Here is a 16,522-nt window from a genome sequence, read left to right as displayed (position 1 = left end):
CCAAATAGGGTCTTTTTAATCTTTAAATAAATCTTGAATCAAAAAATACAATAACAATAAAGCAAAAAGCCTGATAATTATTTGCATTAGGACGTAATAATCTAAAAGCAACCAAACCCAGGACAAACCACACATTTCAAAAGTTAATATTTCCTCCATTCAGTCATGTAGAGAGAAGCCATGTACATACAATGCAGGCCTAGCATAGGGACAGGAGCAGAAGCTGAAAGGGACAGTTGTTCTAAGTACAAGTTTCTTTATCCAAAGCTATGAGGAACAGAGTTTGGGCAATTTGGCTTAGAAGGTGTTTAAAGATTAAGATATTACAAAAATAGTCATAGCCTAAATATTTGATTTCACCTCAAATCATCTAAATAGGCATTCATTTGTGAGGTTTTATTTATTTTGTTTTGTTTTGATAAAGGTCCAAGGCTTTTTTTTTAAACAGAGAAATTTGAACAAGTCTGCCCAGGTTACACTTTCAATACAGACATCTTTTGTAATTTTGTTTATTTTGCTTTTTTTTTAATGTATTTTATTTAGTGGTACATGCCTTTCTTTAATGCCAGCATTAGGGAAGCAGATGCAGGTACCTTGAACTCTGTGAGTTCAAGGCCAACCTGGTCTACATCTTGAGTTCCAGGACAGCCAGGGCTATGAAAAGGTCCAGACTTCAAATATATATATATTTTATACATAAAGAAATATGTATAAAAAGAGACAATGAAAGAGAAACAAGCACCATTAACCACTGAGCATCTCCCTAGCTCCCAGACTCTGCATAAACCCAATCTTTTCCTCCATATTTTTATAAATATCTTGCCTATATTAAACTCTCAAGTTTTATTTTAGAAAATTCTTAACCTTACCCAATCTTTCCAACACATCTAATTTAGAAGCAAGTCAATTTTCACACATATATTTCATAGATTTACTGAACATGAAATTAAGCCATGCACATATGATGACTTCTACAACTGGTATAAGCAGGTTTAAAACAGACAACTGGTCTACCCATAATACAGCTATGCGTACAAGCCGCACCTGTTGCCCTGAGCTAAACAACTGTTACCAGTGTGCTGGTCAAAAACTAGTTTGTCGTGGGCTGCCAGAGTGCTCTGTAGAAAGGATGGGCAGGCTAAAATAACCAGCAGAGTCCAAAAGCACTCCCTCCAGATTCTGACACATTTCTCAACCCTGTGCAGGCTACTTCTATCCCTGCCTTAAAGCCACAGAATCGTCACACAGTAGGACAGCCCAAAACAAAATAAAGCTAGTGGTTAGCTTTTCAAGTTCTGTTCAAATCCCATAGTAAAAAAAAAAAAAAAAAAGAAAATAAAGTAAGTGCCCCCCCCCCACTTCTGATTATAGGAGCCAAATTCCCACATTTACCCGAAACTGATCCAGTGACTACAACTTAAAACCCTCCTGGTCATGGGAGCTGGACATCGTTTTTTTGGTTCTCAGCCTTTTCTTGTCAGATATATTTTAAGTTTGCCACAACAGTATAGAACACAGGGTTAGACTCAACAGAAGTGTCTTGGGCTGGTTGAAGAGGCCTGTCAGAATGAGTTAAAACGTGAGTCTGGATAACTCAGCCAGACCTGAAGCCAAAGACAGGCCCTGGATCTGGTATGTTTGTGGTAGGAGAGTGAAAAGAAATATGATCTGGGCTTCTCTCTCTCCTTTTGCCTGGTGTCAGCTGGGGTACAATGCTTGCTGACTCAAAGAAAAGGAAACAGGAAAAGCCAGTGAAGAGTAAGAACAGCTCTTCAAGGAGAAGGATTTCTAGCATGGATAAGAAAGTGACTCATGGGCTGGTGAGATGGCTCAGTGGGTTAGAGCACCCGACTGCTCTTCCGAAGGTCCAGAGTTCAAATCCCAGCAACCACATGGTGGCTCACAACCATCCGTAACAAGATCTGACTCCCTCTTCTGGAGTGTCTGAAGACAGCTACAGTGTACTTACATATAATAAATAAATAAATCTTTAAAAAAAAAAAAAAAAAAAAAAAAAAAAAAAAAAAAAAAAAAGAAAGTGACTCATCTCGAAAAACCAAAAAAAAAAAAAAAAAGTGACTCATGAGACCTACCACTGGCTGAGGAACTGTGGCAGTCAATGGCTGCTGAAGGACAGCCATTTTTCTTCAGGAGTAGAGACATTCTGTTAGCTGTGCATGCTTCAGTAAACAGCCTCATACCCATGATCATATGAGCAAACTTAATTAAACTCAGTGGGTTGTTGGGGTTTTGTTTTTGTTTCTGTTTTTGTTTTTTTTTTTAAGACATGAAAGTACAAGGGAGACTTAGTGAAGAGAAGTAGGAAAATCTCCAGGGAGTAGGAGGGGATAAGACAGTAATGAGAAGGGGGTGAATAAATGTGATCAAAACATATTATATCAATATATGAAATTATCAATATTTTAAAGAGAGAAATGTGACAATATTTAGCAACAGTGCCAACTTCCCCCAATGAACCGCACTGCAGAACGCCAAAAAGACACCATCACCTACCTCTTTGGTTAGGATATAAAACTCAGCTTACAGTTACTGCTCAGCCATAGTGAGTCAACTCTATCAACCGCTGCAAGGCTCAGGGGACATGGTGGAAAGGAGAGTGTTAAGACTCTAAGAACCAGAGGAAGGGAAGAAGTCATGGACTGCAGTCTTCCAAGCATGGACGTAGACAGGTAAGGTGCCCAGGCTGCTGTAAATAACTCTTCCTTTGAATCTTTATAAGCGACGCTAATGAAACCCATTAGGTCATGTTTATATCCTTGTGCAGACATAAATACATATGTGTAACAATGATAATCAGGGAAGAGGGGACAATCAGTTTGGGGGGTGGCATTTGGAAGAAGACAGAGAAAGAAGAAAGTGACTTCCATTAACAATGATATAAAAATAGAATTTTTTAAAAACTAAAAAAGTACTTTTGAAAAAGTTAAGAAACACACACATGACAGAAGAGAAGAGAATGGGTGGGAAGAGAAATGGACTTGGGAGGGGCTAGAGGAGGGCACGAAGGGTGGATCCAATCAAAATACACTTATAGACATGCGTGAAAATGCCATAATTCAACACATCACTATGTATAATTAACATGTGCTAAATAAACTTTTTTTTCAAAACCCAGTTCAGTTGTAGCTCCTCAATCATGCAGCTTAAAACCCTAGCTTTAAGCTGCCGCTCCAGACAGCAAACCAATTAGTCATTTCAACGGCTGAAGCCTTAACTGTCTGCCTTAAAACCATAAAATACCTGAGATTTTAAGTTTCACAATGAGGCAAATCTGACTACCAACAATCAGAAAACTTCCTTAGAGCGTTCAAAGATGAACGTGTGCTTCAGCTACAAACTATGCAGCCAACATTCCCTCAGGGAGAGGTGACTAAGAGGTTCTTTTGCGGTGGGAAGGGACTGAAAAGAAAGAGGTATGTAACTAGCAGATAGAGAGGCTAGGCCAAGGTACTAGCCTCAGACATACAAGTCAAAGCACACATCCCAAAGACAGAGAGGGAAGATGTTAATTAACGTCGGGGAGAATGACTTGCCAAGATGAGTCGGCCTGCGCTATGACCTTTCTAAGAATCTCTCCAGGATTTCAGAAACAGCCTCTGGCCGAGTAAAGGGATCATTGGAGCAATTATCCTAAAAGTTCTTGGGCAAAGAAACTAATCCAGAGCCTCAATCTTGCTCAATACTGAGACCTGCCCCACAACAAGGAATTCATGGCTGCTACTGTACACCGACTGCTCTTCCAGAGGTCCCGAGTTCAATTCCCAGCAACCACCTGGTGGCTCACAACCATCTGTAACGAGATCAGATGCCCTCTTCTGGAAGACAGCGGCAATGTGCCCTACTCATATACAATAGATAGATAGATAGATAGATAGATAGATAGATAGATAGATAGATAGATAGATAGATATATAGATAGATAGATGGTAGATAGAGGATTTCCCTGTAAATAGTTAAATTCAGTTTTAAATGAACATTATACATTCAAGAGCAAGCACATGAGAGTTCCATTCCAAAGATCTACACAGAAAAAATTAGAGACGTTCTAGTATGTACTCACTTCTTTTCAGAACCTCATTTTTACAAAAGTTTGATGTCTGCCCTTCATGAAATAATGGTAAAAATCCAGTAAGTGGCCAGTTTGCCTGAGCATCATTGTAACAAGCCAAGTAGCGCGATGGTATAAAACATTCACATTCCTTTATTGTATGGGCTTGACAAGCACCCAAAACAAGAAATAATGTGATTTCATCCAGGTTTCCTTAAAAGGCAAGGACTTGAGGCAAAGTCTTACATGATGCCGCTTTGTGTGATGTGGTGGGACCAGAGTATTGGACTGAAAGGAGAAACTGGGGAAGTGATTGGGAAGCCAGTCACACCTACAGCCTGAGGTCATTGTGGGACCCTCGGGAGACAGGTGTCCTCAGAATTACCCAACTTACTGACCAAGGTAAAGTCTCAAACCAACTGCCTTCCGTAGACTCACTTTGGGATGGCAATTCCTTGCACATTAGATAGATATGCACACAGGTCAGAAAAGCTAACCTGGGGTCTTCAGCCCAGTTCTGAGTCTACTCCTACCTGAGGTTCACATAGCAACAAAGGGAAGCTGCACAGAAGCAGGGTCCACAGGGTTCAATGCAAGTCTTAGCCCACACACTTGGAGCAGGTGGGTTCACTTCTTCAGCCAACGTTTATAGGAAAGGCAGGTACACATCAGAGGCCCTGTCCTTAAGGTTGGCTCCCAGACTAAGAAAGCATGACCATGCCCAAGAGTCACACCGCCAATGTGATATGGGTTTGCTTTTTACGGGTCACATCAATATTTGATAAACCCGTGTTACTTATTTACAGATTTATTTACTCAGTCCTTTATGTGATTTGGGCGGGGGGGGGGGGGGTGTCTCATACTGTAGCTCAGGCTGGCCTCTAACAATTATTCCCCCACCTCATTCTATAGGTATGCACTATAGGTACACCATCATGCCCAACCATTCATCAGTATCTTCAAAGCGATAAAGGAATCTAAGAGTATGTACACACATTATGACATATATAAGTGGGAACAATATAAATGTTGCATTTCTACATATATATTTATATAAGTTTTTGCATATATAGTGGGAATTCAAAGAAAGAAATTGCCCAAATCTCCTAAACAACCTGAGGTTTATGATGAAGGTTCATGATAAACAGAATGACAGCGGGAGTCGAAGGTGTGTTAAGTAGGAACTGGAGGGCCTAAACACTTCCAGGGCTCAGTTCCCACTAGAGTAATGGGGTCAGTTTAAGTTTGAACTCAGCCTTCAGCACAAATTTGTTACTAGTTTAGCATTCACTTGCCCCTCTCCCCCACCCCCAACTCCATTTCAATGTAGACCTCCGGGTATCACTGTAAGCATGGCTGGGTGAGCTAAATCATTTAATCGGTAACTCTTTGAGGGAAGGACTGTTACTATTCTAGCAAGGAAACAAGTAACCCCCCTAAGGTCAAGAGTTCAGCAAATTCAGCTGGAGCATCCTGGTTTTGCCAAACTACTCAGAGGGGCTGCCTCTCGGCAGGGGGCGAGGGAAGGAAGGGAAGGAAGTGGGACATCTGCATTTGGGACAGACTGGCTGGGAAAGGTCTGCTTTTGGAAACCTCCCAAGGGAAATAATTCTGTCAAGCAGCTGGAAATCCTAATGGCCTCACTGACATTTCCCATAAAGTCCCAAGCTGGGGCCGCCAGCAAGGAGTACAGAAGGTCTTGCCGAAGGCCACCACATCACTTGGCTACGGTGCTCATCCCGAGAGAACAATAGGCATGCTCACACTCCGCCCTCAGTTCACTCTGGCTGCTCCTCTTCCTTTAGCTCGCCTTCCTACTTTGTCATCACCCCACCATGACCAGCTGCAATCAGAACAGGCCAAGGAAAGTGGGGAAAAATCACTACAGACCAATCGTTTAAAAACAAACAAACAAACAAAACCCCAAAGCCCTGGCTCCATTGAATGAGAAATGAACTCTCCCCTCTTCCCCTCCCCACCCTCTCTCTGCCACTCACACACACCCCTAATAATAACAGTAAGGACCCCTGGCTTCATGGAGGATTGAGAAGATTCAGGGTGTGGGACAGTATAGTCAGTTTGTCATTCAACACAGTAGCTGCCTCTTCCAGGAGGATGGCTCTCAAGCTTGGCCAAGTGACTCACAGGGCCACTCTTTTCCCTGAAGATTATCCATTCTTATTCTGATGAAGTTTCGCAAGATTCTTTCCGCTAGCCAATGAAATTCCTGGGAAAGTGATAATCAAAATCAGCTCCGGATCCGGCATGTCTTTCTCCTCTGCCACAAAAAAACTGGGTTGGGTGCTGGAATCAATGTAAAACAGACCAGTCCTCAAAAACAGAACACATAAAACCTTGACGGAGAAATAAGTCTTTGCTGTGTAAGCCATCAAACCTGGGTTGGTAGCCTGTGTTCATGTTGATCTTAAAAGCTTTGGTTCCCCGCTAGATTCACATATTTGAACACCTGGCCTCTGGCTTAGAAAACTGGCTGCATCTGGTCTCAAATTGGTATCACTGTTTTGGGAGGTTGAGTACGCTTTGGGAGATGGGGCAAAGCTGGAGGAAGTAGCCTTGAAGGCTATAGCCTAGCTCCACATCCAGGCTCAGAATCTCACTCCCAGTCCTCCATGACTCGAAGATGTCATGGAGCTAGCCACCACCGTTCCCTCTGCAACAGAATGGTCTATAACCCCTCAAACCTTGAGCAAACAGACATCCTTCCTGTCTTAAGTTACCGCTTGTCCACAGCAACAGGAACAGCAAATATCACCATTCCAAAGCTTTGACCACCAGTGGGCTGACTCAAGCTAGGTAAGTGCATGTTAGCTCGGCCTCACTTTCCTGTGCTCATTACCTCTCCCTTGGATGTCATACACACACTCTGTGTATTATATGCAGAGGTATAATTGTCGAAACAGAAATTCAAATAGAAAACTTAAAAATCAAGATGCTCCCAAGCCTGGTGTCGCATACCTGCCAGGCCACTACATGTAGGCAGAAGCGTAAGGATCATGAATTTTGAGAACACACTTGGCCGCTTAGCAGGTACATTGCTAGTTCAAGGCCACTGTGACATATATAGTAAGAGCCCTTTTGAAAAATTAAAATCAAGATCCTGAACAAGTTCCTCATGCACAAAGATTTTTGTTTGTTTTTTGTATTTTTGATGACTCCTTTATTTCTAAGTTTCAAAATCAGGACAGAATAAACTCAGTGGACACCCTTAATGAGATTCACATGTGTACATGGCAAAAAAAAAAAAAAAAAATGTATACACAAATGAGACAAATGTAACATGTCCTAAAACTTAAAGAAGGTCTGGTCTTTGATACAAACTCCTATTCTCAAAGGACCCTATGGACTTTGTGTTCCTTCTTCTGATAATCCTAATTGCTAGCAAAAGCTCCCAGTCGTCACCTGTCTCCTCTAAGCGTTCATTCTCCTCTCCTGATCCTTTCTCCTATCCCTCCATAGAAATTAACCCTGGGGAATTAGTAGTCTGCAGATTTTCAGCATCTTCCCTCAACCAAGACTCAGAAATAGGTTGGGAGCAAGGCATGAATGGGAGATACAGTATTTAAAGAGTAACAGCAGAGAAGACACGTCTCTATAGAATGTCTGCACTAGGGAGTGGGAGGAAGCCGCTATCAGGGGAGGTGGACCTGAGCATGTGGCCAGGAGAAACACAGCTGGCTAGATACAATGTTGTTCTACTACAGGAGCCTGCCAGAAAAATACAAACCACCTCTCTAGACCTTCCTGGGAGAGTGGACTTAACAGAGACAGAATGGAAGAATCCAAATAGAGGGCTCCTGAAGAAATTATTTGCCAACTGAAGAAAGCGGTGAGTCTCCAGCCTCAGCAGAGAGAGAGCTTCGTTTCAGTCCTATGCTGGAGGCTATTGGTCAGCCATGTTTCTTCTAGCCTTGCTTTCAGAATTTATTATACTGATGACTTAACAATGTTTACTTTCCCTCATTACAAAGAAAAGTCTTCTTAGGATGGTCACAGATAGCATAGCGATAATTATAATTGATACAACGGTGCAAAAAAAAAAAAAAATGTCTGCACGATTTGTACCTCCTGCCTCACGTCAGTCCACTCTCTCCACCAACCCTGAAGGCTAACAGCTGTGCGACACTGAATTGCCTCAAGAGGACCTCTCACTCTGAGAGCTTTCAGCACACCCCGTTCCTCCGGCTTAGAAGACCTGCCCGCGGCCACATTGAGCTTGCTTTCCTCACTCAGTCTGACTGTCAAGGAAGCAATGTCCCTAGAGTTCCAGGGCAGAAGCCAGTCTCCCGTGGCCACCTGGACCAATGCCTCAATTAAAGAAAAGAATCGTGGTGAAGAGCAGAGAATGAATACACGCAAGGGCTCACGGTCACAACCTCTGCACTTGCCCACGGAGAGCATGTGGGCAGCACGTGGTAAAACAACTTTACAGAAAACAATAGCTGTTTCCGATTTCCAAGAAAATTACAAATTCGTCCCCAAGTGATAAGAAACAAGGCAAATTTCAAAGCAGTTAATTTCCTTTTCAAAACAGGGGTGGGGAAAAGGCTTTTTTAGTTGTTTGGTTGTTATTGGTTATGAACAGAAGTCCTACTGGTAGGGTCCAAAGTTACCCTCTTTCCTGCTTCTCTAGCCTGTTCCCTCTCTGGATACATCACAGCCCATCCAGCAGGAGTCCCAGTTCCACAGGTAGACAGTGTCTGCAGCGATAACTTCCTGTGTCAGTGGACTTGAGCATCCTGCCCTCTGTCACTGGCAATGACACTAAAAACAAGCCTGGGCTTGACTTTAGCCACATCGGGGAACACACTCCTGACTTCTAACTCAGGCAACGCAAATTTTATTTCTGATCACCCAGCAAATTCTTTTTGGAATCCTGCCTGTATCACCTTCACTGTTTTTCCGCTCAACAGAAGCTGCACTGGGTTGCCAGCAGGGTCAGCCGAGGTATTGTTTAGTTGGAAGAGAGTCTTCTGTCGATCTAGATTTAAAAGAGGTGGGGGAGGGTATCAGTTATATTATAAAGAAGCTCTCCTTGGGAAAAAGGATAGAAGCTTCAGATTCGCTGAGTCTTAAATACTGGCTCAGCTTTGCTGACCCCAACGTCGACAAGGGGTAGCCAAGGCCACAAAAGACAAGTCGCAGTAAAAGGTTAAAACCGCAAACCAGCCTCCTCCACCTCATCCAAATTAAGATCCCATAAAGAGAAAAAACTGAAGCTCCCTCCAGAGTGCCATCTTTCATGGGTAGAACCCCTCAGTGCTTTGGCAATCAATCAAAGCCGGCCCTCCAAACTGGCAAAGGAGAGTCCAACCATCCCAACAGAGACAGCCCGCCACCCCAACGCTAGGCGTCCAGAGTTAAAGTGTCCCCTTGGCCAGGTGGGGCCAGCCAGGCACAGCTTAGTTTCTAATTAGCAGTTTAAGCAAGAAGGGTTATGCTTGCTGAAGTAAGCCTCTAGAGGCTAACGGAAATAGTGACCACCGGCACCTGTCACCTGACAGTGGTTCGTATGGTGTGTTCCGCTCCCTAACGAATTTCTTGAGTCTGACTCCCACAACAGTACAGACACACTGGTACAGGTCATGTAAGATCTTTTTTAAGGAAATTATTTGGTTCTCAGACAGTTTTAAAGGGAGTGTTACTACTGTACTTTAAACTGGTCTCCTGGTTCTTAATCCTGACCCTTTGCTTCTCGGCACAGAGGTCACAGCACTCGCTAAGGAGATATTTGGTTTCTGTTAGACTACATCCCAGCCACAGAGCCCAGGCACTGTTTTGATGGCTCAGCCCGGAACTTTTCCAGCTGTGTTAACCTTTCACCAGACTCACCAATCCAGATCCCTCCGTCTGCTGTCACATTTTCAAATCCCAGAAATGATTCAACTTAGAACAAAAGAAAACAGGATCTGATGTCACTAATTCCTCGCACACAAACCCCATCTCTCCAGGAGTGTATCTTTAGTAAAAACTGTCTGAAGTGACTCAGAAAAAAAGGCTACCTGAGCCCCAACCATTGTCACCAACAGGCTTTCTGTCTCCCTTGTTTAAAAATTCCATAGAAGTCTGTCACCATAAATACAGGAGGATTTTGAATCTTTTTTTTAAGAATACATATGTAAATAAACCACTGCTGCAGGTCAGAAGGGAGCTTACTGTCCACAGCAGATCCCTAACCCGAGGACTGAAACTGACACAAAGCAGGTCCTCAGCACTACTACTAAGTGGGCAAACAACCAATTGTGGTACCAAGTGGACAGGCAAGTAACTTGCTTTTCCATTTCTTTTAGTACAGTGGATGAAAGGGCAATGAAACCAATTCCTTGAAGGACATCACAGGCCATTTACACCACTAGGAAAGTTGAAACAGGCCCTTTGTCAGGAAAAAAATAGTAAGATGCTTCTGCATGGAGGGAGTGACAACACTGTAACATTCCTAAAGTTCTCTTCGGTTCCTAGACTCTGTACCATAAATGCCGTGCTCTAAGAGAGACTGTTCATCTACCTAAAGCCTGATTCCCAAGTAGAGTAATTACCACACATTGTTCGAAATCAACAGCTGTGTCAGGATATGGATACAGAAATACTAACCCATCCAAAATGGAGACATATCAATCAGAGAGGAGCACTCTTGCTAAACTAGGTACACTCTGGAAACAGCACCTATGCTCTGGGGCCTTCTCGGGGACAAGGCCCAAGGCCAGTGGGGACATGGGACAAGCTAGGGATGCAGATTAAATATGGAACAAACAGTACCACATTAAACCTACACCTTTTGCCTGGTCACTAACAATGTATCTCTCTACTGAAGAGAGGTATGAATCTAGTCATGAAAGGTAAGCATTTGTAACTGATTATATACATTTCATGATACAGAAAACACAGCATCTGATGAACTGGGTGTAGCTCAGTGGTAGGCTGAGCAAGAAACACAAGCCCTGGATTCAATTCACAACATGGTATAAAACCACCACAAAAACCCAGACATTTATATACAAGTACCTCTGTTTGTTAAATCTGACTTTTTACTCACAGCAAATGTCACCCTACAATGTCTAAAACTGAGAGCACCTTCCTCGGATTACATTCTTTTTCTCTGGATGGGAGCAGTGGTTTGTACAGACAGAAGAAAGATTTATGTCTTCCTCAACAACTCTGTTTTTTGGTTTTTTTGGTTTTTTCTTTTTTTCTTTTTCTTTTTTTTTTTTTTTTATATGACTTCTAAAGAACTAAAGGGAACTCCATTCATGAATAAGTCCACTTCATAGTACCTCTTTCTTTTTCCCCATCCCCTTTCGGTCTTTTGTCCAAACCACAGAGCAGATAGAAGGATTGGAGAGGTAGAAAAATGTCAACATTACAGAGGCAGCACAGCCATCTAGGAGCTGGGCTTGGGGACTCTTCTGCATTCACGGGAGTTGTTCTGAGCACACCAATTCCATATTCCAGAGAACAAACTGAAACAGTCTGACCACGCTCTGCAGTCTCCCCAAAGTCTTATCCGACTTCAGAGTCCATTCCTGACCACTCCTACGACTGGGGAACCAGTGTCTTATGTTCAGGTTTTAAGTAATTCCATCTTAATTGCAGTGACGACAGAGAATTTGCATAAAGAAGGGATCTTCTCTGTATCCACATGCCTTCAGAACCTCCCCTCCCCTACTATCTGAACGAAAGGTCCTGCACAAGGAAGGACTCTGTGGTTGTAAGCTCACATATGGCGGGCAGACACGGAGTTGGATATAATTACAGCCACACAGCTAAATCTCAAACTCACATATTGTTCCTATTTAATTGACATAGATGAACTTACTAATTTATTGGAAATGTGCAGCAAATTATTCCGACCACCTCCCCCAGCCCTCAAGAATGCACTGGCGATAGGTGTTACTGGGGGGGGGGGGGGGGGACCACCCCCTACACAGGATAAGTGGGTTCCCAGACACTTGCAGAGGCTTCTAAAACATACATTGTTATTTTAGTTCTTTGAATCTGTGCCCTGAAAAATAAGGCCAAGAGTTAACCTTGATTTCCTTACCATAGTAATAAAGAGGTCAGCCCAGAGACTAAGCAAATCCCCTCAGTAAGGACAGCCTCGCACCAATCAACAAGGGCATAATTTGTGTTTTGAAGAGGAAGCCAAAATTCTTAAGAATGTGTCATTTAACAGAGTTTGAAAGGTCTAAAAAGACCCACACAAACACTTAATGATGACCAGGGAACATTTTCTGATTGTGGGGGGGAAAAGTCTTTCAAAGAACCTCAAACTGCAGCAAAACCATCAAATTGAGGTAATGTTGCAGTGACCCCATGAACTTCCTGCTGGGCTAAGACTCCTCAGGGGGTGCAGAAGGGTGTGTGTGTGTGTGTGTAGAGATGTAAGTGGGGAGAGCCAAGAGACTCAGCATCTGGGGTTTGGCAGCTTTCAACATCTAAGACTTTTCTCTGTATCTGCAAAATGTCAGGCCACCACCTGAAGCTAGCTGCAAAGTTCGAAAGGGAAAATTTAAAAAAAAAAGATGGGGTACTAGCCAGGGAAGGACTCCCCCGGAGTCGCCCCCAGGGCAGACCAGGCAAAAGTGGGCAATGAACGTTGACAAAGAAAACCCGAGAGAAGAGGACTCCGCCTTTCCCACTGGGCTTGGCTCCTTTCAATAAAAAGGAAAGGCGGCCACTGCCGCCACCGCCCCTTCCCTCCTTTTCACCCTAGGCTAGAGAGCAGACCCTAAACTACATCCTCAAAGTCCTACTCGCTCTAGCTGGCTGCCGGAGTTGGAAACCCAGAGCCTACACTCCCAGAGGCACAGCCCGTGGCGCGTACCCCAGCCCAGAGCATCCCCTCTCTGACTTCGGGTGCTGGGACACTTCTCCAGGCACGCACCCTCCCTTCCTCTTCCCGGAGCCCCGTATTCACTACTGCCGCCCCCGGCCTGCCAGCCGCAGAGTATTTCAGGACTTCCACCCACCCCGAAAGGGAGCCCTTTGAAAACTTTGTGTGTGTGTGTGTGTGTGTGTGCCTAGGGCTTTGTCCACATCCTGGGCAGGGCCCGGGTCACCCGGGTGGGCGCCTGAGGGTGTCCGGAATTTCACAATGCACCCGGGGGGGGGGGGAGTAAACCACCACGGAAATCCCACCCCTTTGACCCGCTTCTACGGCCGTGTGACACAGCGCTTCAGCACCCAATTCTCATGCCCGGATCGCCCCCAGGGCGCGAGAGAACCGCGAGGAAACCCTCCTCAGTCAGCGCCTTCCTCCTCTGTCACCAGCTAAGCCTTGTGCGCCGTGAGAGAGAGGTAGCTGGGGAAAGCAGCAGCTCAAGCAATCTCTTCTAAGGGCGCCTCACAGAAGGGTCCTTTTCTTCCCACATCCCCGAAACAGGGGCGCGCCAAAGCGATCTAATGTTGCATCAGGTAGGCTCTGAGCCTGCGGGCTCCCCAAGCTCCCCTCCGCCCCAGACGCGCGCCCAAATTCATGCACACACCCACAGCCCCCAACAGCCACCACCCAGAGCCCCCCTCCTGATCCCCGCAAGTCTCCACCCGCACGCGCCCCGAAGCGGAGACCACCCGGCGCCCCGGGATCAGCACGCTAGAGAAGTGAGGCCCCAGTACTCACACTCGGTCTCCCCACCGCCACGGCCATCGCGACTGTGGCTCTGGCTGCTCTTTACCGACACTGGCTGCTGCTGGTGCTCCGGCTCCCGCTGGCCTCCCCCGCGCCTCCCTCGCGGCTGCGCCCTGCTCGCGCCCGGCTCCCGCGCGCCTCCAGCCGCATCTGCTCGCCCGCGCCGCCCCGCCCGCTTTATTCCAGCAACATGGCCTCCCGCCTGGACTCGACCATTAGCTGCCCCGGGACGGGGGTGCAGAGAGATCCCCAGCCCCAGCCGAGCAGACGAACGCAGCAGGTGAACCGTGATCCTGGTCAGCTGATAAGATGATACGCTTTGAAGTCAGCCACCTTCCTTCCTGTGGCTTTCTTCCGTCCCATTAAAGCGTCCTGTGCCGGGACACTGCCCGACACTCCCCCTGTTGCAACACGTGCTGGGGTCCGCGTAAAAGCCTAGGCGCGGAGGTCCCAACCCCGAGCTGCCACGCGCTGCGCGGAGCCGGCACCTGGGGCTGCTATGGGGTGGGGCAGGGAGGCTAGGGGACCGCAGGGTGCAGAGGTTGTACCTCTGGAAAATTGACCTGGTGACACGCCCCACCCGGAGGAGCCCTCTTAGAAGGTGCGGTGGGTAACTTACTAGGGCCGAGCGCGCCCCACGAGGAAAGAATTGCCGGTCTGCTGGGCCTTCCATCAGAAAGGAGACTAAACCAGCTGCTGGAAGCCGTCGCTGTGGTGTGCGGCCGGGCTGGGGACCGCTTTTCCAGAAAAAGAGGACCTAGTCGTGAACGACCCAACCACCGCTGCTGGGGACAGGGAAATTAATTAATTAATTAAAAAAACTTGAGTGCTCGCTGGAAAAATTAAGCCGTTTGTGAGCTTGCTCCAGAGCTTTTCCCACCGTGTCACACTGGAGAGGTTACTGGTGCGAAGAGGTCAGTGGACGTGATATTGGATCCCGGAGACAGACCGGATGACCCAGGGCCCGGAGGCGTGCAAGCTCAATCCTGGCTGCGGGGTGTGGTGCACAGCGAAGGCGAGAAGCGGGTGACAAGTGGGTGCGACTCACAGCACAGGGAACTGGGAGGGCTCCTCCACCACTAAGAAGGACTTCCCCCCACCCCCACCCCCAGCAGATGTTGGAATAATTACAGTGTCTGAGTGGCAGGCGAAATGGCGGGGTCCTTGTACATACATCTGACATAGGCTTAACAGGGAGAAGTGTAATGCGCTGTGGGTGTCCACGCATGGTAGACCCACGATCACGTGAGGATAGCTACTCACGTGAGTTGAGGAAAGTAGGTGACTTGAAGCGCAGGGGAAGAGGCAAGGGAAGGGCTGTATTTAGCCCACATGAACGCGCCCACGGGGCAGGGGCGTGGGGGGAGAACTAGGGCGGGCATCTGAGAGTCATACCTGAGACTTCAAACATCCAAGTTTCTGGGAACCCACTTTTGGCTACGGGATTCAGATGCTCTCTGTCCAGTCTTTGGCTGAGGGTAAGTGACTAGCACTGGTTCACCAGTAGCTGATCTGATGCTGGGCTGCTCTGGTAGGTGAGTGAGGAGCTAGAAGCTGCCTAGAGTGAATTCCACCCTTGGCGGTGGAACCTAGGGAAGAGTGTGTTGAAAGAGGAAGGCTCTGATGTAAAGCCAGATTCTGGCTCACTCAGACCTGAACAGCACTAACTTGTTCTGATTACTCCCTGTTCTATAGAGAAGATGTCTTTTGAGAATAGGGACCTCATTTACACCGTTACACAGTGTCGAGTTTGTAAGATGTCACTCGAGTGCTCCGCAAGAGCTCTCAAAAACAAGAATTACCTTTCCTCTGTGACTCTAATGCAGTGCTTTCTTGTTCTTCGGTTGGGGGTGGGGGGTGGGGGTGCGAATAATTTCTTATTCAAACTTAAACCTTTTAAGATTAAAAGGAGAGGCCCGGTGCTATATATAACCTCAGATGACAACAGGCAGGAACTGTGACTTACTTTCACCCCAGCCATTGTTGCAGATGAACCAGGCCGTTAAGAGGTTGTCATAGTAATATTCATCTCTCAATAGACTATGAACTCAAGAGTTCTTGCCTTTTGGCTTCTAGCACACACCGTACATGTTGAACAGGACTGTCCTCCAAGCCAAACAACTGTCATCTTGGTGCAAATGAACATCCCAGCTGTGGCTACTGACTGTTTATCTCACTCAGAGAGGGGAGTGAGGCTCAGGAGCCCCACACTGGGTATCCAGTCACTTACTACCACGCTTTCTATGTGCATCTGCCTTCCTTGCATGTGGCCTCCAGGAAAGGCTAGAGTGTATATAGGCTGAGAAGCTAGGAGAGTGGGGATCCATCTGTGTGACTAGTGGAAAGCCTTCATCCCTGCTGGGTCATGTTAGTTTTCAGTGTGGCCTCTAAGAAAAGAGCACTTACCCTTCACTAAGTAACCCCTCACCTGTGATCCAAGGAAGTCCAATGAACTCACTGCTTTCCAGAGTGAACTTCGGTTGCGTGGTGCCTCGGTTTGTCTGTGGACCTTAGGAGGAAGGGTAGATGCTGCTAATGCCTCCCCTAGGGAGGAATTTGAGCAACATTTGCAATATTCAATAAAGTTGAATGATCAATACATGTTTACATATTCTATAAATGTTGAGTGGAGATGGAACTTGGGACTAAGGCTATGGATAATCAATTATTTCCATAGACAGAATTTAGTACTTGATCCTAAGGGCAGTGACAAGCCCAAGGGGTTAGTAAGCCTAGAAGTGATTTCAATTTTTCATTTCAGAAAAGATATATGATGAATGTTTAACATTGTTCCTCGTGTAAGATCAGTG

General features: G+C 46.0%; 1 protein-coding gene across 22 annotated transcripts in view; it reads right to left on the bottom strand.

Annotated features, from left to right (window-relative positions):
- Septin11 (septin 11) overlaps positions 1–16,306 on the bottom strand; it is a 91,374-nt gene extending 75,068 nt beyond the window's left edge. For 9 of the 22 annotated variants that reach the window (XM_017320980.2, XM_030254690.1, XM_017320981.2 and 6 more), the window contains exon 1: positions 13,704–13,885. In XM_017320980.2, coding sequence (XP_017176469.1) covers positions 13,704–13,730 — 27 coding nt within the window. In that variant the 5' untranslated portion in view covers positions 13,731–13,885. Of the gene's footprint in view, positions 1–13,703; positions 13,886–14,331 lie in introns of those variants that run through there. The other 13 variants (XR_389284.4, XR_001784719.2, XM_006535099.4 and 10 more) reach the window with 5 other exon arrangements.
- Between the last annotated feature and the right edge of the window lie 216 nt (positions 16,307–16,522).

This window comes from Mus musculus, chromosome 5, assembly GCF_000001635.26.
Source record: "Mus musculus strain C57BL/6J chromosome 5, GRCm38.p6 C57BL/6J".
NCBI classification, from domain to species: domain Eukaryota; kingdom Metazoa; phylum Chordata; class Mammalia; order Rodentia; family Muridae; genus Mus; species Mus musculus.
This window is presented reverse-complemented; position numbering and strand designations above follow the sequence as displayed.